General features: G+C 40.9%; 1 protein-coding gene across 1 annotated transcript in view; it reads right to left on the minus strand.

Moving 5' to 3' along the window:
- Nucleotides 1-24,806, minus strand: part of FSHR (follicle stimulating hormone receptor) — a 166,498-nt gene that overhangs the window by 16,898 nt on the left and 124,794 nt on the right. The window contains exons 5-8 of the mRNA XM_090280729.1: nt 7,583-7,654; nt 6,231-6,308; nt 1,545-1,613; nt 1,359-1,433 (exon numbers count right to left, since the gene is read on the minus strand). Of these exons, the coding sequence (XP_090136855.1) occupies nt 1,359-1,433; nt 1,545-1,613; nt 6,231-6,308; nt 7,583-7,654 (294 nt within the window). The remainder of the gene's footprint in view (nt 1-1,358; nt 1,434-1,544; nt 1,614-6,230; nt 6,309-7,582; nt 7,655-24,806) is intronic.

The raw sequence follows: 24,806 nt of genomic DNA on the forward strand, positions 1-24,806 counted from the left end.
ATAAGATACATAGGTTCCAGGCAGAAGATGAATATAAGCTTTTTGGTGATAATGAAAGTGATGTTGATAGAGGATAGGTAGGCAGATAGGTAAGAGCCACACTTGAGGACTTATTCTGACTTCCAAATGAGAGGTACAGACTAACCAGTGGCTCCCAAGTGCTCGCACTGACCTTAGGCAGGCTCTGTAAGGATCATATATGTGGAAGATATTTAGATTTGTTCATGAGTTTGTTTGTTTGTTGTTGTTTTTTCCATCCTTATTTCTTCTAGCATCTGATGACTCCTTTCTGGGTTCTTTTCTTCTTCCTGCAGTACATTCCTCAGTAGATGTAGTAGGTCTTGCTTAGAACCCAGGAAGACATTTTCAAAAAGCTCTTGCTGATGTTGGTCCCTGCAGCCATAAAAACCATGAGAATCACAGAAGGAAGAATTCGCTATTGGCGGCAGGAAGAAGTGGGAATTAGCAGGACACCTTTGAAAAGGCAGGGACTGATGAGAAGAGAATAGGGACAAGTCTCTCTCGGAGGGAGAGATGGAGATGAAGAAGCAGCAATAGAAAGGAAGGTGCTGATGCAGGCCTATGCGGCACTGAATGCATCCCAAGAGATTTGGAATTGAGGCAAAGAGGATTCATAAATTAATGTGTGTATGTATCTCACTGGGTTGAGGGAAACTTCTGTACATTGAGGGTAAGGAAGGAGAATTGCATTTTTTCTTCTGGGGAAGAGAGATCTGGCAGAGTGGTTAAGAGTATGTACTGAGTCAGATCAGTTGGTGTTAAATTCTTGCTCAAAAATTTGCCTGACCTTGGGTGAATTAGTGAATCCCTCCAGGGAAGCTAGTTTTCCCTTCTCTAAAATGGGAATAATAGCTCCTACTATAGAGGTTACTATAAGGATTAAATTAGAAAATGCATCTTAAGCTTTTATAACACTGTCTGGGACTTAGTAAGTGTTCATTAAATGTTATTGCCCTGGCTGGTGTGGCTCAATGAGTTGAGCACTGGCCTGTAAAATGAAAAGTAGCTGGTTATTTCTGGTCAGGGCACATGCTTGGGTTTTGGGCCAAGTCCCCCAGTTGGGGGTGTGTGAGACATTGATGTTTCTCTTCTCTTTCTCCCTCCCTTTCCCAATTTCTAAAAAAAAAAAATAAATAAATAAAAATTTAAATGTGTGGTTGTTATTTATTGAAAGAATGTGGATCAGTTCTAAATTGTCCCTGTAAGTCCTTGCAGATGACACATAAAAATTGACATTGATTGCTAGCCCTGTCTTGAAGCTTCTATGAACTGGAGAGTGTTGACTTCTGACTTACACTGTTGATCTCTTGTATGTGGTAATGGGGCAAGCTACTCACAGAATGACTGGTCCAGAGGCTCCCTGGAAAACATCATTAGGTAGTTCTTCCAAATTATTATTATCACTTAGATTCCTGAGGACGGAGTTGAAGAAAGAAGAAGGGAAACACAAAGCCACATAAACATCACAGTTGTAAGAGCCATTTCCCTCTAAATGGCCTGGAAGAATAGTCAAGGCTACTTACAGCTCATCTAGTTGGGTTCCATTGAATGCACAGTTGTGTATTTCTTCAATCCCATTCTTACTCAGCCATCTGAAATAAAAGGCCCATTAAAAAACCAATAATGTCAGATGCAAACAATACAGGGTTTCATAATTGGAAGCACTGGGGCAAGGTCAGACAGCACAGGTTAGTGCCATAAATAAACACCCTCAAGGCTTGGGGATGGGGTGGATGGGGGACTGATTTATCACTGTATAACCTTTTGAAATGTTTGAAGTCTGAATTATGTGCATGTGTTACCTATTCAGAGAAATAAATGAAATTTAATTTTGAAAAGGCACACTCAGGCATAGCAGCCTGGATCCTGTAAGGTCTTTGCACACATCATTCATATGCAGAGATGATGCCATGCAGGGAACGGATGAAGATCTTCCTCCTCCTGAAGGATAGAAATCATACAATTATTGAACAACTGTTTATTAGACAGAGAACATTTTGTAGCACCTTTCTCTAAGGCCTTAAGCCTCTCTCCCAAAGCAGCAGGCCTGGCTGTCATCAAAAAGTGATCTAATTAAGCTGTCACACAACCTGAACATCTCCTGTGACCCATAGGGACCTGGTTATTGGAAGTTTGTGGAGGTGGCTCTGGGTTCAGCCAGAAAAGAAGAGAAATCAATTACAGGGGCTGTGGGCTGTGGCAGGGTGAGGTGGTATGAATGGGTATTGGTGGAGGGGGCTGGATGTGGTGCAGTCATCCTGATTGTGCAAAGAAGGTCAGTGAGCAGGTTTGCCTGGACAGGGCAGCCCAAGGACACTTAGGGCCAACAGCTCTGCATTGGTATGCTCCTTGATGGATCTGAAAACAAAAACAGAAATCCAAGGCTGGGAGATCTTAGCCCAGAGAGCCTATGACCACCTGCTCTTGATTTGCTGCCAGGTTCTTTTCCCTGTTGGGCTTAGTGAGTTTACAAATAATAGTGTAAAAGCTGACTCAGAGATGCTCCTGTGTACTGAGGACTCTTATTTCCTAGACTACAATAGGTAGCTAGAAAACACTGAAAATCATAAGAGAACAACTGTTGATGTTTTCCTTCCTTCTGGAAAACAATTCAGCTAAAAAAAAAAAGTACAGGAAAAAGGTAAACCTTTTAAAACATTAGCAACCAACTGGTGGCTTCTGATGGCCAAGGAGTGGCTATGCACCTCTCTCCCACATCCTGCCTGCCCATACCTACCCAAGAGAAAGCCTGTCCCAGGCACATCCAGCCTCCTGACTTCTTTGTCCCCAGCAGTTGCTGGAGCAGCTGTCCCTAACCTGTGGGATCCCTGGGGGTTTTGGATCAAACACAGGGGTCAGCAAACCTTTTATGTCCAAGCCAGTTAGTAAACTTTAGGTATTGCGGGCCAATGGCCAAACTGTAGGATAACACAGAGATAGGTACTTATAAAACAATTTCCACAAAAATTTTGACCAAATTTAACATACAGTTGTAATAATTGAGTACATTTTTAGGAGGGATATAGGTCTGGTATTGAAAAGAATGAATATTTAAAATCTTTTCATGGGGATAGCATTTGGCTTAATTTAGGTTAGATGTTAGTGTTTTCTCTCATCAAAATGTTCACTTGTAGAAACCAGCCCTAGCTCACGGGCTATGATGGCTTACCCTTAATCTTACACAGGGGCATGTAAACCCATATGGGCTCCATCTATTTTTCTGTAGAATAGATATTATTTTTTGAACATATATGTCCTGCAAATAGGTGTTTCTATGATTAAGTAATATACAGACTAATTTAAAGGACTTATTTATGACTATTTTCTCACTCAACAGATACTATCATATGGGATGGTGGTGATGGTGGTAGCACTATTGATGTCAACAATGAATCATCACACAAAAAACAAATTATATCCAAAACTCCTGCCCTGGGGTTTATGTCAGGCTCTCAGACTCTCCAACTACTAGCACAGAGAAGCCAGCATTTATTAACTACATGCTTAGTTTCTTAGAAGAGGTAATGCTGGATTTTTAAAATATGATGATGATGATGATGATGATGATGATGATAACAGCCTGGGCAGAACAATCAGCTAAAGACTAACCAAATCATGGTTTTCCTTACTCTCTTGTGTCCCTAGGGTGTTTACTCAGTAGAGGGTTAGGAGTCTCCAGAAACAGACTGTGCCTTCAGCCTAAAGAGCGAAGGTGCTGCCCATGAATGCTCATTGAGGGGCAGGCAAGTGAGACATAAGCCAACTGAGGAAGGAGGGAAATGCACTTGAGGTGAGCCTCTTCTGGGGCCAGGGTGTGCAGGGAGCTGGCACACATGTAAACTCATTTTATTTTTCTTCTGAATTATGTATGTCATTCTGCTGGTTGACCATAACTAGGTGCTTTCCCCATTCAGGCCCTCTGGCTGCAACAGCAAGTCAGGGTGGGGAAGGGCTCAGAGGCTTCCTCATGGCAGGTTCTTACTGCTTATTTCACTGTGTCACAGTCAAGAGTCTGATAGTCCATTGTTGGGCATGTACATACATGAACAAGGACTCACAATTTTGAAAAATACCAATGCACTGGAAACTTTTCAGTCATCCGTGCCATTTGCCATGCTTTCTTTTCTTTTCTTTTTCCTGAATGCATTTTGATATCCCTAGTGGGAGAAAATACTCCTCCATTTGTCATAGCACCCAAACTAAGAGCAATTAGAATCTTATGCTGTGTCGAGTATGATTCTATTATTTGTGGGTTAAAAACCATCTGAAGAAAGAAAAATAGATTTTGTCCTCACAAATATGAATTTATTCTTGAGAGACATGTCTGAAGAGTGTTGCCTCTTAAGAAAGGAGAGTATGTTCTAAATTCCAGGGAACCTCAGTGTCCATGAACAGGAGTGGTGAAGAGCAGTCATGATCTACACATTTCTTTTGTAAGTTTGGCTTCGCAAGGCTCAGTCATAAATTCTTATTTCCTCATGTTCTTGGCCTCCATTTGGGGGGAGGAAAGACTAGGATAGTTAGGGTGCCTTTCCTTCTGTCTTATGTTCTGGAAAAAGAAGATGTATGTCAATGGGCAAGACTGTGGGAATGACGTTAGCACACTTTGAACCTCCAGGTACAACTGATTACATCGATCACCAATCTTCCTCCGTGATGCAGCCCAGGAACCCTTTTGCTGCTGTGTTTGTGCTACAGTATACCCACTGGGCAGGTACTCACTACTTTCTGAAAACTCCTTTTATCTTTTTTTTTTTTAACCTTCATGGCCTTGATGATTCTGTTTCCTCTGCTTGCCCTCTGCCAGTGCTGCGGCTAACCCCCACTCATCTAGATACAACTGCCCATCAGAACCTTCTTTTTCTCATTTCTAACTCTTCCATCTTCACATCATAGACTGGTCAGAATATATTATTCCTTCTTTATCTGTAGAATAGTTGCTTTTACTTTGCATATATTTTATTCCATTTATATTTCAGTTAATTTATTTTGCTTTCCCATTCTCTCATACTTCCCACACCCCCATCAGCTCATTCCAACAAACACACACACAAATTCCAATTATCAGGAGCATGTTAAGTGAAAGGATTAAGTATTATTTACCTATATATTTTTGGTCCTAATACTATGTACTCTGAATATATGCCTTTGATTTTATTTTTTCCTTCACACATCCAGGTCCTTCTGCCAGTCTCTTTCAAACCTTTTCCTTTGTTTTCTGTCATTAATTTACCTCAAATACTGTGCTTAGCTTTATTTTTCAGTATGTCCTCATTTCTACTACTTCTCTACTTTCTCCCTTCCTCCCTCCCTGCTCCCTCTCCCTCTTCCTCACCCCCTGTCTCCCTCTCTCTTTCTCTCCCCAGCTGGTTCTCTGAATCATATTATTGTTTTGAAAAGGATGAAAATTCTATCCAGGCTGAAACTTACCTTTTGTATACACTGGCATATTAAACACACACACATATTTTGAAATAAATACAATTTGTGAAATACAAAGATAAAATGCTTTCCTTACAAGTAGAATTGCAGTTACTGGTTCCCTAGAAGTCATTCTGTTCATATAACTTCCAAGGGTACCATAGCACTTGGGTAGCCCCTAGTGCCCTATTTCTTGGCCATCTTGGGAAATGGGTCAACTGCTACACAGGTTACTAGCACAGAAAATTAAAAGGTAGTTCATTAATGACACAAAGTGCATTTAAAACTTTCTCAAAAGTCAGAGGGAGTAACTGAAGCTCATTAAAAACTATGATTATTCCAAGAAAATGAGAAGTCATCTTATGCTCAGCATGGGGCTGAACAGGAGCTGCTTTGCATAGTTATGAGGAAATATCCATATCTTCCTGGATTCAGCCTCCTTCCTGTCTTTTTCTTTGAGCAACAAAAAGTCTTGCCAGGCAATAACTAGCTTTATTGATGCATGAGTTATTCTGTCCTTTGGAACAGATGTTGCATCACAGGAGACCATCATTCAAAGAGCAATTTTAAATACTTGAATCACACCACAGCTTCATAAATTATTAACACGATTCCATGTTGTGATTCTGAAATGTAAAGCTGGAAAATGAGAGAAAAACACAGAACCAGAGAGAAATTTTAATGGTGAAATGCCAAAGTTACCCCAACAAAAAGAAATGTCCCCTTACGAGAAAGATGATGAAATGAAAAACCAAATGAAAATCCACCAGATTTTTTTTTTTACTTACAAAATCACGCTTTCCAAACTCAGTCCCATGAAAGAATTTCTTTCAACTGTGTGGATGTTTATATTGTCTTGAATGTCTCTAGAAGAAAATACAGATGGATTAGGTGTTTATGTCATCCCCACTCATGTAACCTCCCCACATTTAGTTTACTTGGCATAATGTGGTTTTTAGCTGAGATAACGTTTGAATACTTATTGTTCTGAAGGATGATGAATTCAAAGCTTGGGAAATAAATGACATCTAATTTGTCTTTAGTATATTAGTTATTAACAATAGTATTATACACATGCAGTATCTTTGCTCTGAAAGTTTTCTTAGCTAATTTCACTGTGTTAAGGCTTTAACATTTTATCCAGTCTCCACAGTTGGCGTCTGCTGAAATGTGGCAAAGACACTTGGACTGACCTTTCAACTCCATACCAAACTTCTCCATTCACCCTAGTTGGACTCTCCTCTTCCTCACCGCTCAATTCCCTTTTTATAACTAGTTTCCTTCCTTCTGTTCTTCTTGGGTCACAGAAAAATTTTGTCTTTAATCTTTCTCTCCTGAACAAAAAGCTTGAGAAAGTCTCATTTTTCTGTTTGTATTCCTCATCTTCCCATTAAGATCCCTCTGTCTAGTCTGATTATACATGTACACATGCATACATACATATATACAACTATATATTTATAGTATATTGACTGGAATAACTTGAGGAATTTTGGGACATTCTCTATCTTCCTGTACCCCTCCCAATCTACCTTTTTTCCCTTTTTTCTTCCTTAGCTCTTTATGTCCCTGTCCCACCATTTCCTTTCAGGTCTGTCCATATTCTTACAATAACACTTGAAAATAAACTTGCTATTATCATTGCCTTTATCCTCCTCTTTCAAAATACAGATGCCTTGAGAAAAGGCAAATACATTATGTCACTAACATGGCGTGCATCTGTCTGACAGGTGGTTTCTTTATTGCTAGGGCCGCATGGGCATTCTGGAGGGAAGAGGAGAGGATGATGGAAGACAGGGCAGTTGCTGGGGGGAAGGTGTAAAAGGCACTAACTAGTGAAGAAAGGAGAGACTGCTTGCTTGATTTGCTACAAGCTGGCCCTGTTGACACCTGTCTTATTGAGACAAGCTGGCTCTGTTGACACCTGTCTTATTGAGGAGCCTGCTGATTTCCTCCAAACTGCGATTAGCTGGCCTTTAGGTAAAACCAGGGACACTTGCGGTTTGCCTTCCTATCTCTGCTCATTCAGAGCAACATATCTGGAAGATGTAGACTAAACAATTCACATTTCAAGTCCAGAGGCTGTTGGGCAAGACAGCCACCGAGTACAATGTTGGTAACTGCTCAAGGAAAAACTTACAGCAAAACCTTCTGGAGAGATTGAATCTTGTGAAAAGTTGGCAAGTGCTTAATACCTGTGTTGGATATTAACCTAGAGAGAGAGAAAATGAGTGAAGTAAAAATAAAGCTAGCTATTTCAACAACTGCTAAAGTATAAGCTTTTCATATTTAAAATATTAATTTTGAGCTATCAGAAAAACCTGCCAGAAAATCACGTAATATGCATGAATCACGTTTATGTTTTCTATTTTAAGGTTTTAACAAGGGTCCAGTAAGCTATTGATTCCTTAGAGAAAAGAAACTCCACTTCGGTCACAAAGGGGCTAGTATTCCACAATGCACACTTTTATTTATTTATTTTTTGAGATTAAAAAGTCAGTATGATCCAAAAGCAGTTTCCCTAAAACATTTCTTGTTTCTCACCTCCTCATACTCTTTGGAGAACTGCCCCTTCCCCATTCCAAAGGATTCTTTGGATACTAGAACACGAGATCCATGCCCTTTTACACCAGAGTATGCATGCAACTAACTCTCTGCTGGGAAAAGGTTGGAATTTGGTTAGAGCTGAGTCCACTGACGCCATCACCCTTAAGAGACAGTCCATATATTTCTACAGCTGAAATTTCCAGAGTTACACTGGAGCCTCACCAAGGCCTTCTTGTCTTGGTCTGGGTTCCCCAGAAAGCAGAACCTGAGATAAAGGTTAGCCTATGCATAGTATATATTGGATAATGTGAGTTCAGAGAGTTTTGGGTGGGAGAATAAAACAGGGAGGGAGGAAAGATGATTAATACAAGGATGAGTTACTGAGTTGGCCACCACTTTTGGTGACTGGCCCTTAAAGCCAAGAACTTGATTTAGAAGATTTCAAAATGGATCTCAGAACAATTGCTCTGAATAGTGGAGAGAAGGGGAAGCATTTGTTTATAGACTATGATTTCCTGTTGGTCCAATGTGTCCCTGTGGCCTTAACTTTCTACTTCTGCATTGCACACCTGTGAGTGCCAAGTGAGTTCCTACTGGGTAGCTCTTAGAGTGGTGTAGAAGAATCCCCAGGAGACAATGGTATACAAACCGAGGCTAGTGCTGTTCAGTCATCCCTGCATCATGCTGGTTGAAGTTTGGGTGGAACTGGCTGCCACAGCAATGGTGAAGAAGGTTCTCAAGTGGCACTGGAGAGTTGTCTGACACACTATTCCCCAACATTTCCCTTACTCTTGTGAGCTATTCAGAATCCTTCCAATACCTCCCCTCTCCCATTTATCTTTCTGTGTGTGGCTTCCCTAAGCCAGAGTTGGTGGTGATTGCTTGTAGTCTAAAAAAACCTTCACTGGGATTCTCATCATTGTGAAAGATTGGGGGTTTATGATTGGGAATTTATGACACTCTGGTGTCTTGTTCTCTGCTTCTATATTTAAAGAGTCAGGGAATTCTACCTAAGGGCTCTCTGTAATGGTTTTCAGATGTTTTGTTTCCTCTTGGTTCCCAATTATCCATGCAGAACCCACCTTGGTCAATTTCTCTTTTGATTATGTGCTTCATCGAGAAGTACTGCCCTTGAGATGGTCTCCCAATGCTTTTTATTTTGGGGAAGGGACTTTTAACATGTTTTTCTGGAGGATTTTTTGTTATTTACTTTAAAAAATTATACACAGAAAAATTAACTATTTGGCACAGAGATCTGAGTTAACACAAACACAGCTGTGTAACCACTAGCACACTGAAGATATCGGACAGCTCCATCACCCCCAAACTGCATTGTGTTGGCCCTTTGCAGATAATCTTTCCTGTTACCTGCTGCCCCTAGCAACTACTAGTTTATTTCTGTTCCTGTGATTTTGCCTTTTCCAAACTGTCATATCAGTGCAATCACATATTAGAAAACTTTTTGAATCTGGATTCTTTTACACAGTGTAACTCATTTAGATTATTCCATGTTGTTGTGTGTGTCAGTTCATTGTTTTTTATTGCTGAGTAATAGTCCATTGTATGGCAGTTTATCCATTCACTGGCTGAAGGGCACATAGACTGTTTCTACTTTTTGTGATTATTTTAAAAAAGCTGCTTTAAAAATTTGTGGACTGTGTGGTAGGGGATGGGGGAGAAAGAAATAAGGAGGGAGGGAGGACATTTTCCTTTCTCTTGGGTAAATAACTACAAGTGGGATTTCTGGTTGGTATGGTAAGTGTATGCTTAACTTTATTAGAAACTGTGAAACTGTTGTTCAAAGTGGTTGTACCATTTTGCATTCCCACCAGCAATGTATGAAAGTTCTAGTTGTTCTACATTCTTTGGTTATTTTAAAAAATATACTCTTTGAATATAAAAGTAATATCTATTAATTGTGGGGTTTATGAAAAGTATGGAAACACCTACAGAAGAAAATAAAAATTATCTCTTGTTTCACTACCCAGAGATAGATTCTGTTGACCTTTGGAGTTTGAAGTGTCATCCAGAACCAACAGCTTTCATGGTTGCTCTCTGTAACCTCTGAGATTCTATTCATTCCCAACAGAAACACTGCCATAACTAAATATCTACTAGCTTGATGTAGTCCTACTCCACATTTATTATTTATCCTCACATCAGCCTTCTGTTTTTAGATCTCATGTGTCTATGAAACATTCCCTAATGAAACCTCAAAACAAGGATCTTATTTAATATTTTCTGGCAATCTATACTACTGTGTGCAGATTTGGAATGCACTATGTATTCATAAAATATTGAGTTAATTGGTTGATGTTCCTAAGATGTTTCTTGGTTATTTAACCAAGAATGAGTCAAAATCCTTAGTTAATTTACTTGTCTAGTATCACTGCTCCTGAGAGTAATTAATCTTAAGCAGAGGCAGGAAGGTTTGGAGGCCAGGAATCAGGAGAGCCAACATGCATCTCTGGCATAAACTAGACACAAGCCATTTCATATCTCTAGACTGGAAAGAATGTGGAGCGGGTAAATATCAACAGAGACATTGTATCAGGCACCTCTGCCCTGCCTCACATCCTGTTGGTCCAGTTTTTACTCCACCTATTACCATCTTTTACTCTAGTAACCAGCTACAGACAGATTTAACTTGGCAGACACTGGCCTCAGCTGCACCAGGCATCTCTTTTCTGTTCTGGGCTTCTCTTTCACCTCAGAGTGGGACACTCCTAGGGATCTGCTCAACCATTCTGAGGCATGTGCAAGTCAGGAAGTGCAAGGGAGGTAGCACTCCAAAGGGCAGCTCTTAACTAGTGGTGAACTCCTCTCTTCCATTCCTTGGGTGAATAATTCTGAATATATTCTAAATGACACCTTAGAGGGGCTCTAGCATGACTGAGCTCCAATTTCTTGGTGGTAGTCAGCTGGTAATACATTCTTGTGGTAGCTTTCCATCTTTCCTTATTCTCTTCTTCTTAGTCATGCAATCTCTTTGATTTGGATGTAAAAATAAACTACTTGCATGTAAGTCCTTGCTCAGACATACTTTAGAGAACCAAGGTTAAGATAGATACCAACTTGCACTGAATTTCACGTTTCACATAAATTCACTAATGCTTGCTATCTCCCTATACTCCAGATCAGTCTCCAGTTTCAGCCTGACTCAGTTTCTCTTCCTTCTTTTACAGTAATGTTTCTAGAGAGAGTAGTCTTTTTCTGTAGATGTTGTCTTCATTTTCTTATATCCCTTTCATCCTCAACCTGTTCCAATTTGTTTTCATTTACATTTATCCACCAGAACTACTTTTGTCAAGCCCCAATTTTGCAATCCACAACCAATAATTATAACAAACAATTTAAATTCTCATTTTTTAGAACTCTCAGAAGAATTCAGTACTCTTTTCCAGGCTTGCTCTTCTATTAGTTTCTGTCATATTGCATTCTCCTGTTATTCTTTCTCTTTTTCTGATACCCCTTTTTAATTTTTGTTGTTGGTTCCCCCTCCACTATATGTAGTTGGAGCCTTTTGCCTTTTTTCTCTGTATTCTTGCTGGGAAGATCTCTCTTCTCATGGCTTTAAGTACTATCAATATATGGCAACTCCTAGATTCATACTTGACTACTGACCTCTCTAGTATATCTCTAACTAAAGATTTTTTAAATATATCCTTCTGAATGTCTCATTGACATAATAATTTAAAGTTGGTCCCTCCCAGACTTCCGGCCAAGATGGAGGCTTAGACTGACATGCTCTGTCTTCCTCAACAACTAAGTAGGAATACAACTACCTCAAAACCAAAGATAACCAGAAATTCCAGAAAATAATACTACACGGAAGCCCAACATATGAAGTTATAAACCAGCTGTGCTTGTCTGGACGGGTAGGAGGGGCGAAATCAGAATCAGGATAGAAAGGTCAGGCTGTGCTGTCTGCGGTAGCAGCAGGGATAGTGGCGGGACTGCGACAAATGCCAGGGGAGCAATCCTGGCTACAGTTGAGACCCAGCAGCTCGCGATTCCAATGCTGGGGAAGGCAGACCCCTCATTGCCTTGGACTGTGAGCCGGTCTCTCAGTGGAGAGTAATGGCAGGAATCTATCTTGGACCCCTGCCCCCATACAAAGTGCCACAGAGTGGTGAAAAAGGTCGCTGGTCCCGGGTAGTGATGAGTGCATGGAGATCCACCCCCTACAGTCCACCCAGGAAGCAAAGGTAAACAGTAAGCTGACAGGATGAAGCAGACCGTGAATGAAATCCTGGTGATGCAGCTCACCAGGCAGCAGATGAGGGACTTAACCAATGAGCAAATAGGAAATCTTTCTGAGGCTCAGTTCAGAGCTATAGTCATAAGGTGGCTTACAGAATTAACAAAAGATTTGGAACAAGACAGGGAAGGAATAAAAGCTAGTCATACTGAAATGAATGAAAACACATATGAGACAAGTGGTGAGGAAGGGAAAGCCAGAGATCAAATCAACAAATCAGGACATAGGGAAGGAACCGTCAACCAGTGCAGAAAGAGGAAACAAAAAGGGTAGAGTATGAGGAGAAGCTCAGAAACCTCTGGGACAGCTATAAGCGAATGGACATTTGAATAATAGGATTGCCAGAGGGCAAAGAAGAAGAACTAGAAATAGAAAAATTATGTGAAAAAATAATGAAGCAGAACTTCCCTAACTTGGGGAAGGAAATAGACTTATAGGTCTAGGAAGCACAGAGAGTTCCAGAAAAACTGGACCCAGGGAGAACCACTCCAAGACACATTATAATCAAATTGTCAAAAATTAAACATAAAGAGAGAATCTTAAAAGCAGCAAGAGAGAAGAAGAGAACTATGTACAAAGGGGTCCCAATTAGACTATCAGCTGATTTTTTGAAGAAGACCCTGCAGTCAAGAAGAGACTGGCAAGAAATATTCAAAGTAATGAAAATCAAAAACCTACAGCCACAAATACTCTATCCCGTGAAACTGTCATTCAGAATAGAAGGGCAGAGAAAGTGCTTCCAGGACAAAGTAAAACTGAAGGAGTTCATTAGATCCAAACCACTGTTATATGAGATGTTAAAGGAACTGGTTTAGAAGAAGGAGGGTCAAAATTATGAACATTAAAATGAAAACTGCATCACAACAACCAACAACAGAAGCTAGGGAATCGAAACAAAGGCAAACTAAGTAGGCAACGAGAGTGGAAAAAGAACTATAGGTATGGGGAACATTTTGGGGGAGGTCAGCAGGGAGGGGGAAGGGGGAAAGGGAGGGAGATGGTGCAGGAATTAAGCATAGTAGGAGGGAGTGGGGTAGACAGGAAGAGGTTGAGAAGAACTGTATGCACAACCAATGGGCATGGACTAAAAGGGGTGGACAACTGGAGGGAGGGGGGTCACTGGGTGGAGGGGAGCAGAAGGTAAGAAATTGGAACAACTGTAACAATATAATCAATAAAACATATTTAAAAAAAAAAAGATGGTCCCTCTCATCACTTCCACCAAACTGCTCCTCCTTGATTCTTCCTCATAAATATCACTCCCATTTATCAGTTGTTGGAAATGTGACAGTTCACTTTGGCTTCTTTGCCTTCACTCCCCAATGTCTAACCCATCTCAAAGTCCTTTTAGATTCCACTTCCAAGATATTTCTTGATTCCATACAATTTCTTTCATCTCTACTGACAACATTCTAGAAAGCCACCATTATCTTTCCTGTAGATTTCTGTGATAGTCTCCTGCTTTTCACACATTTAATCTTCCCCCCTTTTAACCCATTCTCCACCTAGCACACAGCATTCTTTAAAAGGATGTATATCAGATTGCTTTTGTTTTATGCTGTTCTCTAGTTATTTTCCATAGTAAAATTTCTACTCCTTACTGCCTGCTCTTGCACCCTCATCTCATGCCATTCCCCCAGGACACTTCGGCACCAGTAGCCTTCTCAATTGCTCAGATACACTAAGGTCTGTCTACCTCCAGACATTTGCCCATGCTCTCTCTGGAAGTCTCACCACCCATTCTTCAGTTGACCAACCTGAATTTACTCTTCAGGGTTCAGTGACAAATGTAATTTCTTCAGATTTTAAGACTTAGTTCCTTCATCTTTTATCCAAGAAAATAAGATTCACCTTACAGGAAAACTTAGTACCATATATAGGCACTATTACTGGTCACAACCTAGCCCATTTAACTCATATTCAGCTCAAACTTGGCTCAGTCTCCATGGAAACCAGACTCCTTAGCCATCAGGGGGTGATTTAATTAGCCCAAGGACAGGGTTTTAAAGATCTCAGGCCTATTAGCCTGACTGCAGATTGTGTTTTGACCTAATATTCTGGTTTAATGATTGGACTCTGGTCCTATTCTTAGGGCATGTAGCACAGCTAGCAGTTCTGGTGGTAGAGGATCTCAGTTCAAGTCAAGTCTATACCACTTTTTAAGCTGTGTGACCTTAAGGGGTTAGTTGAAGATTTTAAGACTTAGTTCCTTCATCTTTTATCCAAGAAAATAAGATTCACCTTACAGGAAAACTTAGTACCATATATAGGCACTATTACTGGTCACAACCTAGCCTTGTATTCCATTTGGCATAACCTGTCTGATATTCCTTTTCCCCTAGGAATATGTCTTGCTTTACCCCAGTTCTCTTGGGTACTGAGACACAGTTTCTATGTCTGGTTTGTCATTGTCCCTGTGGGACCTCCGTGATACCTGAGTGCGCTGGCTTGTTATCTGCTGCCTGCTGTTCCTAGTGTCTTGTTGGAACCACTGGAAGCCACAGCTAAATGTCTCAGATTTCTCCTGCCCTCTTTCTTTAATTTCTTCCCATTTCTTCTGTTAAACCTGCCTGGATCACCCTTCTTTCCTGCCTGATTCTTTTTAGTCGCTGGGTCCTGATCACATTTTCATCTAGAAATATGTTGGCCATCTCAAGGGTTATTACTACAAAGAGTTAACAAAATTGAATTTGATTTACACACTATTTTTTTTTTTACAAACACACAAGTGATCCAAATTTGTTGACTTTTTATGTGATGACAAATGGCTGTCAAATAGTGCCATAAAGAAGATATTTTCAAATTAGACATACATATTTGATTTGTCTCTTTAAGTGAAAAGTGGTGTACTAATGAAGAAGAGTACAAAACGTTTGCAAGAAATCTATGATACAGAGAGGATTTTGACAAAACATGTGTGGAAATAGTTAATTTATTGCTAAAAATGAGGCATGTCATGATTTATGAAAACTTTCATATTGCATATTTTAAAAACAAGGAAATATAACTTTCTAACCCATTTAAGATATTTTACTGGGTTTTAAATACTTTCATGAGAAATATAAAAGTGCAGCATGTCTTAAGCTGTTGGTAAGAACATCTGATTGACATTAGGAAAGAAAATACACTTGCTACGTTCCATGAAAATATTTGCTTAGGAGTTCAGGAATTGGACACTAAGTATGACTCACGGAGTGTAGCTACAGGCGTGCTTTCCATTGATCTACTTATTTTATTTAAGTTTTGTTCTCAGCTCTGACAGCCACTGGAACTTGGTATGGATATGATCTGTGAATTGCTTTTCTCAGTGTTAAACTGAGGATGAAAAATTGATGAAGCCCATTTCATGACATTGCTTTCTTTAAAATGTTGTTATTTTAATATGTTTAGTGAGCGTATAATAGGCTTTTTGTGCCGTATAAAGTGGTAAATGTAAAAGCATATTATTTAATTCATTTTTATTTCATACTTTATTATTTTTGTGTATAAATTTTGTAATGCACACATTTATACTGCAATTGTATGTGCATATGTCTTATAAATAAATACACTCATTTGGGGACATATGTTCAAATTTTTTTTTTCCCCTGATGGGGTGAGTAACCAAGACCATATTGTCCAACACATAGAATGTTTTGCTTGGGAAGAGAAGCCTGAGATTCTGAAGGGCTGCCAGGTGGAAATGGTAATAGATTTGTATTGTGCTGCTCTGGGAAGTAGGCATAAGATTAATAATAATAATGGCCAACATTTATTGAACACTTCCTATGCACCAGGCACCACACCAAGCACTTAACATTGATTATTTTATTTATTCCTTTCCTCTACCTTAGCAGACAGGTATCATTACTATCCTCATATCAGAGTAGAGAGGGATCAGCTGAGAGAGGTCCGGTAACTTTCACAAAGCCATACACAAGGAGGGCAGATTGGAGGTGAAATCCACATCTTTCTGACTGTAATAAAGTTTGTGCTCCTACCATTTGACGGATTGTCATTCATTATGAAAGTTGCCCAAGAGAAGAAGAGATTGTAACACTAAGTGCTTGGTTCCCTCTGGAAATGTGTCCAACTAATTACATGGCAGGGTTTCTTCATGAGGGGTGTAATATTGTGATTTATAGTAAGAAATATATATTTGGTTCCTGTCCCTCTTCCTGGCACAGAAGTTTCAGGTTGGTGAACATGTGGAGATTTGGGGAGAGTGGTGTGTTTCATGTGGGCATGGAAGCTCTGAACCCTTTCCCCATAGCTTGCCCTATCTCTTCCATCTTGCTGTTCCTGAGTTACATCCTTTTATAATAAGCCTATACAATCTAGTAAACCCAAGGAGCAGGTCATTGGAATGTCCAATCTATAGCTGCTTGGTCAGAAGCACAGGTGAGAACCTAGACTTGCGATTGGTGTCTGAAGGATGTGGAGTCTTGTAGGACTGAGCCCTTAACCTGTGGTATCTGATGCTAGTTATCCTCAGGTAGGGAGTAGCAGAATTGAGTTGAATTGTAGGACACCAGCTGGTATCTGAGAATTGCTTGGATGTATAGGTGAAACACCCACATATTGAAATTGGGTACAGAATTAGGGAGTCTTGAACTCTGTGACCTTTTAGATACCTTCCAACTTAGAAATTTCGAGCATTTCTCTAGACACACTATTTCCAGATGATATAAATGCTTCATTTACTGATGAAAGACTATGCAAATAATTTTGGGAAAGGCTAGATTAATAAGATTTAGCAGTTTCTTTCCTACAGAATTCTCAGAACTTTATCATGATATTCATTGAACATGTCTAAGAAAAGGAAATAGTGTGCTGGCTTTTCCAAACACATTGACATTGGACTACTCCTTTCTTGCAGAGTGTCTCCTGAATTTGGTGTCTCCTTGTTCAACCTTGGAAGCCCTGCTAGAAGCTAAAGTATTTAGGCTAATTTATGCTAATTCTCTGAAAATGCAGTTACTATGATGTGGTTGGCAAACTCTCTCTTAGAATATTCTGTTAGTTAGCATCTTCCATTCCTCTACCACAATATAAATCAGAAAGTTTATAGTATGGAAAATCAGAACCCCACTGGTGAAAGGGCACAGTGTGTCAAGTGAACTTTGGTTCAGTTTCTCCTCACATTCTCAGGTATTTTAGGATAGCCCCCTTTAGTTTAAGACCTGGAGACATAAGGTCAGAGACTCTGAATAACTTCTCTACAGTTATCAGAATACATTAGTCACAGGAGAAGATTCCTACTCCTAGCCCAGCCATTAACCTCTACAAACACCATCTCTGGGTAAAAATAAATGTTCTCCAATGGCCAATTGAATCAAAAGGGAATTAAATTGAAGGGAAACCTTTGACAGATCAAGACTGAATGTACAAAAAGAAGTTTGTGATGAGCTACTGCGCAGCTCTCACTGTAGAAGTTATTTGTTCTTTCAATTTGGAGTGTGCGATAGGATCCCATTGGGGCTGGGCAGATCTCAGTGTATCAGGGTGTCAAAGTCAGATTTTTCCTTGAGACATAGGTATGAGAGGTGCTACATTCCCAGTTTCTGGCAACCAGTTACACTTGTAACTGCTCATGCCCATTGGGCATGAAAACAGAGTAGAGACTTGGTGAGAAAAGGTTTCTGGAGAGAACTGTGAACTTGCCCTTGCCCTTGTTATCAACAGAGTAAGGTGGGAGCTGCTCTCGGCTTCACTTAGGTTGAGAGAAAAATTTTATGAAGACAATGTGACAAGTTTTATGTTTGTCCCCTTCTGCTTGGGAGATCCAGTGACCAGTCTCTGACTTGGGCCCAAGTAAATCTGGCTAAAGTGGCAATAGCTCAGAGGACTGCTATTCACAAAGTAACCAAAGTCCTAGGAACTAGTTACACAGCTCACAGTTCTGACCCAGACTTCTAACAAGAAAAGACTGGAAAATAACCTTGCTTTTATTCATGTAGCACATATGATTGACAGAATTATTTCATATGATCTCATTTGACTTTACAGTGAGTGTCTAAGGTGAGCAGAATTATGATCTTCATCTTATATTTAAGGGAGACAGTGCTCACAGAGAGTAAATGAGTCATCCAAATTTCTAGACTTGAACCAGAAAGAATAACAGTTAATGCTTACCAATTATCTTGTCCCTATGTTAGGTGCAATTGTAAATGTCTTACCTACATTAAAGTCATTTAAGGTTACCCACATTCATGAAGAAGTTATATTCACTCCATTTTGTATGTGAGGAAACTGAGGTTTAGGGAGTTTCAGTTAACTTGTCTGCTAAAAGGTGGAAGAAAAAAAACCCCAGGCATTCTGGTTCCCATGCCTCTTGGTAATGTTCTTTCCATTATACCACATTGGCTAACAAGGACTTTTAAAACCTAAAGATTTTTCCAGGTGAGATTCACTGCTCACAGAGCATTGCCAAGTGGCAATCTTTTGAGACCTTCCTGGATGCTAATGTAAGAATAACTTTAATCAAGCTACTAATTTGTGGCAAGCAATTACTTTTAAATTACATAGGGGAGTTGCAAAAGTGTTAATATTTTAAACAGTTTGCACATCCTTCCCCACAACTAATTTCTAACATTAATTATTTAGGAAGCTATTTCTTAGGTACATTTCAACTTAGCCCGAGCAGATGATCACAGGTTCCAAATGGCAAACATTAATAAGGTGTCAATACTGTGCTCAGAACAGTGGGTCCACTTACGTTGGATTCACCCTCACCCTACGCCTCTCCAGCTGTGGTGTGTGGAGAGCAGGTTGAACTGGGCTGGAATCAGATATTCCTGGCTTCAGTTCTCAGTTCTATCAACTACATAATCTCTGAGTTTCAAAAATTCTCATTTGTAAATCAGGGAAAATACGTGCCTCACTGTTTTTGTTAGACTGGAAGATGAGATGACTCGTGTGAATAAAATACCTAGTTTAGGGTCTGCCACAGAGTAAGTACATGTTCAACAGGTATTTTCCCTATCCTTCTGCCCCAGGATCATTTCTCAATCCCATTTTGTGAGTTTGGGCCGTTCCGTCATCTCTGAACCTCAAGTTCCCCACCTGGAAAATGGAGTCACCAGTAATTATCTTACAGGGTTTTTAAAGACTGCCTAGGTTAATACAAAGTGAAAGTCCTTTCTAAATTATGATTCTGTTCCCCATGCCCACACCACCCAGCAATGTCTCAGACAATTAGCAGTGCTTGCCCTCGTTCGCTGTTTTAAACTTTCAAAGTGTTCCCCCACTCTGTCTCATCTTCTCCCTTCCTTACAATGTTTTGAAGGAGATAGAGTCATTCTTTTTCTCTTTACTTTACACAAAGCCCAGAGCAGCCTGGTTCCTTGCTTCCAAATTCTTACAAGCAGGACCAGGGCTGGAACTTGGGCGTGTGGCTCTCCTGGAAAGAGAAGAGCTTTTCCTTGGTGTCTTGTTGAGTGACTGTGGGCCCTGGTGGCTCCTGTGGTTTGGCCCCGGTGCCGACAGACTGTGCTGCATGAACTTTATGAGAGAGACTGCCTGCCGAATTCCTTCCCTCCCACGTCGGCCAGACATCCCTCTCCTTCTTCCTAGCACTGCTGTCTTTGAAACCCAAAGTAGTGACGGAGGAGCTCATCTCCTCTTGAGCTGGACATCATTTGTGGGGTGTCTGCTGTGGGTGAGTTCATGATTAAACTGCAGCAGAGCGTTTGTGTAGTATCTGCTGGAGATGAAAACATCTTCATTAGAGCATTTGTACCTTCAGTGTTCACACTCTAATACCGCAAGGTATTTCTCTAAAAACAGCAGTTGCTTCCCATCTACTACCCAAATGGAAAGGTTCAAACCCAGATCTGCATTTTCATTAAAAGCCTTCTGTGCAAAAGGGGGGGGGGGTTACCTGTGGGACACTGTACTCTGGGGGGGCTCAGAGATGAATTGGACACAGCCTTTGTTCTAGATTAGAGGTCAGTGGAATCAGGTGGTGACCCCTCCTGTCACTTCACTGCCCCCGAGTCCTGAGCCAGCTGATCCAGCTGGCAGGGCAGTCCCTGGACCACACTCCTCCCACAGCCATGCACATGGAGAAGACAACACCTTTCCAGGTAGACAGACCGAGTGTGGGAGCATTCAGCTAGAACATGCCTGTATTCACACACAATGTGAAAGATAAAGCAGATGAGATGAATGAAAGCAGAAAAGTGGTGGGTCCCTCAACAAGTATTGCAGAGTGATTTGAAAACCAGGTACACAAGAGATCTGTTTCACTCCCAGGATCCCCTAAAAGAAAAAAATAAAAAAGAGTTGAGCACCTTTTGGGGGCCATGCACTGGGGATAAAGAGATGAAGAAAACCTGGCCACCACCCTGGAGTGGCACAGAATCTGGTAACTGGAGTCAACACCCTCCCTCCACTCCTCGTCCTGCCTGCCGCTGCTGCTCACTGCATGCCCAGCCTCCCCCCCCCCCCCTGGTTCCAGGGGCCTGCCTTCATCCCTACAGAGATGGTAGCTGATAGTTCCTGTGTTAGCTCTAATCTCTTAGCATGTGGCCTCTCCCAGGGATAATTGCACATCTAAAAGAGTCTGTAAGGACAAAAATACCCTTTAAACCTCCCCACGTGGAGGCTGCAGTGGTAGAAAAAGAAGCAGCGGTGTATTTTCCGGGGGGGGGGGGGCGGGGGGGGGCTGTGATTCCCCTGACGCCTTTTCAGATTCTGCCCACTAAAGCTATCTTCCCTCCTGCCAGTGCTTGAGGCAGGCCCTGCGGGGATTTGTGACTTGTCCCTCCCAGGCCAGCTCCAGTGCCTCTTGGAGGCTGTCTGCCTCCTAAGCCTCACCTCCCACTCGGGGCCGGGGCCCCTTAGGCCCAGCTGTGGCTGGCTGTGCTCATCTGGGAGGGACTGAAGTGGCAGGGAGGCATCCTATCACTCTCCTTTAGCTCTGGGAGTTGAACTTTTGAGTCATTTATAGGTGGTTTAGTTTTTTAATGTACCCTTAGGATCTCAGCTTGAATCCTGGGGAAGAAGAGCCTGATCTGGGAAATGAAGAGGTCTACACATGCTGGATCTTGCAGAGGACTTTCTCCTTCCATTCTAGGCCCCTCACACTGAATCTGGATGTGCTGAACTCAGGACAGTCAGTGACACTTGGGAGCCCCAGGTTGGTGAAGGTTACAGTTAGACACCAAGCATGTGAGGGCTCAAAGAAATCACAGAGGATGTAGAGTCCATTTCCCTCATATGACTAACCTCTTGAAGCATATTCTGTTATTTCCATTTCGTTAAAGGGATTAGTTCATCATTGTCTGGGGGTGATACTAGCAATGAGGAAGAAATCGGGCTGATTTTACACAGCTAATCTGAGACTTTTTTTTCCTTCTGAGCCTACTCTAGACTTGTCCTTATATCTAATTTCTATTGACACAGATAGATATTATTTCCAAATTAGTGAGAAGAGGATACACCTACTTCATAAGAAGGTATATCCTGTGAAAATATGGTTCAGAGACTCTGCAGGTGGGTGGAGTAGATGGTTATACCTTATATGAGTGGCTCCTATAGGGGCTTTTCTCTCCCTCTCATACTCCCTTGCCTGGGAGTCCATCATTCTCAATTTTTGGGTTTAGCAGTGCCTTTTTCAGGCTTCTCTTTTAAAAATGCTAATTCCCGCAGAAAGAAAAATCTCAAAGACCTGAACATATTGATGTGAATTAAAGGATCAAGTAATTAACTCGCTAATGAAAAAGACCTTGGCTTCCTGCAGGAGAAACCACACTGAATGGAGGAGCAAGGAGGAGAGGTTAGTGGCACAAAAATGTCACCATCTTTAAGATCAGGCCCTCAGACAAGAGAAGGTCCTTGCCCTCCTTAAACTGACATGCTCAGGTCAAAATCTCATCCTGAACTTCAGTGTTCCAGAAGGAAAATCTGGCCATATTTTCCTGGAGTTGACAATGGCAGGCAAAGGTGGCTATGCTGGATAGATTACTGATAATAGAAGCAATTGTATAAGATCCACTGTGCCCAAACACCCTCGTAGTCATGACAACATCCTTAGATACTTACAACACTGACAGCCAGAGAGATGGGTAATAATTTCTTTCCAATAATCACACTTCCTGTGTAAGATGATTTCTGTCCCAGACAGAATTTTTGATGAGTGTTGTCTGCAGGATGATTCTGTGTGGGAGGCTCTGAGGGCAGGGAGGCTTTGCAGTTTATTAGAGGTCAGTGGGCAAAAATCACTGCAGTCACTTGGGTCCATGTCTGACAGAGGTAAATCATATGCCAGTGATAGCTGTTCGGAAATGTGTCCCCATTACCTTTCTATTTCTTTAGGCACCACCATTAATGTACCACTGGATTATGGCAACTGCCCCTTAACAGGACACCCTTGAGTATGTCTATACCCTACTAGTGGTCAATCTATAGTCCAAGTCAAGTCTTCTGCTCAAGAATGTCTTATGGCTTACTCTTTTCTACTGTGTTAGACCTAAACTTCCCTGCCTTAATGTTTTTTTCCCAATCTTACCAAACCCCATCTATCCAAACATAGTCATACTTCTTTCTTCCCAGCGCATACCTTTTCAATGGGGACTCAAGTTTCTCTTCATCCTCTGCCTACTCAACAATGGTCCTTTCACATTCCTTGTTTTTACTCACTTCTTTCTTTCACAGGGAATTTATTCTTCTTTACTGTCTTTTCAGGTTTTATTCATTCTTCAAATTGCCGCTAAGTTTCCCTTGTCCCCAAGAAGCTTTCCCTGATGATTCTAGCCCAAGACATTGGGTAAGTCCTCTTGTCTATTACCAGTGCCATACAACTCTACAGATGTGTTATTATTTCCAGGGGTTAATGGTTGATAGTCTCCCCCCCCGCCCAAAAAAAGACTGAGCTCCTTGAGGTGAGCAAATGACATCTGTCTCCTGTATCTCTCACAAGGTTCCCTATCCTTTCTCAACCAGCCTTTCTAAAGCATCACTCTCTGCTTTCTTTGCTTTATTTTTCATTATACCACTATCACTATAATGCATTATCTAGCACTGTTTATTTTCTCAACTAGAGTATAAGCTCCATAAGTGTAGAGGCTTCACCTTTCTTGTCATCTTCTATACACCCAACAGTCAAAACAAAGCCTTGGATGTGGCATGACCTCAATAAATGAATGTTGACTGAACAAATGAGTTTGTTTTAGTTGGCCAGTTCACATCCAAAGTGATGGAGAAATGGGGAGGTACCAATCATTTCTACCGTGTATGAAGCTGCCATATGCCTAAACATGAACTCTAGTGTATATCTTTTCTAAGTCACCATAGAAAGCCAAACATTGCTCAATACCTAATGTATGAGAGTAATACAATCTGCATGGGCAGTGCACATTCCTTTCAGAAGAGCCCTGTAACCAGGGACCACAGGCAAGGCCAGCTTACTTCTCCTATAAAATGCATATGCTTTTACTGTGCTGCCTACTCTTTGGATTCCTGTGAGGTTCAAATGCAATGAAGTATGATAAAAAAAGAAGCATTAAATTGTAAATCAACATAAAAATGGGAAGCATTATCTAACCAGCTGCCAGTGTGAAAAACTAAAATTTATTTTGATGGAGGTGGTAAGGGAGATTGTGGACCACTAGTGTTCGAAATAGACATTAAAGGGAGGTTGAAGCCCTCCATTAGAACTCTGTAGGATAATGTACTTTTGTTTGTTGGAAGGACCTTTATGGATATGTCAGGATTTCAGTAAGAAGGATGCCTTTCTCCTTAGAAAAACACAAGTGATATATTTCCATGTTTGAATGCTGATCAGTGGATTCTATCCAAAAGAAACAGTTAAAGAGACCTTCAAAACCTTAGAAATATTGGAAAGGGAAAGAGAAATCAATATCATCACCATGACTATTATTATTGAATTAGGTTTTACAACAGTCTCAGGAGGTAGGTATTATAACTATTATTTTAAGCAGAGGAGAGAACTAAGGTACAAAGAGATGAAGTCTCTTACATGGGTTCCCTTAGCTAATAAGTCATAAGGTCAGAAATTTAATAAGAATTGCTAATATTTATTCAGAATTTTCTAAATGTTAGTCATCCTTCTAAGTACTTTATTTAATACAATGCAAGGATGCAAACAATGTTATTCCTAAGTTAAGGAAAGTAAGACAAACTTAGAGAAGTTAAGCCAATTACTCTAGTTCACACAACTAACAAAGGCAGGGGCTGGTGTCTGAGCCCAGACAGGTGGCACTGGAACCTGTGTGCTTCCTTGCTGCTGTGTACTGCCTCCCTAGGCCCTGCCCTCTGTCCCTTTGCCATGCAATGTCCAACAAATGCTTTTATAATCAGAGAAGCTACTTTTCATTAACCCCACAAGCCAAACAAAAGAGGAATGCAGAAAAGAGAAAGAGGAATTTAGGGGCAGGAAAGAAATAGCCTGACTTACTGAGGTGAATTCCAGTGAAGAATCTCCAGGAATTATCCCCAACTGGAGAAGGCAGACAGTGTGGTTGCCATTAGCAAACATGCTAAGGAGGTCTAACTGGCCCACATGTGAGTGGAAGATGGTTGTCAGTTAGATGGGGGCCTACCAATCGGTGTA

This window comes from Furipterus horrens, unplaced genomic scaffold (assembly GCF_987537825.1).
Source record: "Furipterus horrens unplaced genomic scaffold, mFurHor1.1.pri manual_scaffold_6, whole genome shotgun sequence".
Taxonomy (NCBI): Eukaryota; Metazoa; Chordata; class Mammalia; order Chiroptera; family Furipteridae; genus Furipterus; species Furipterus horrens.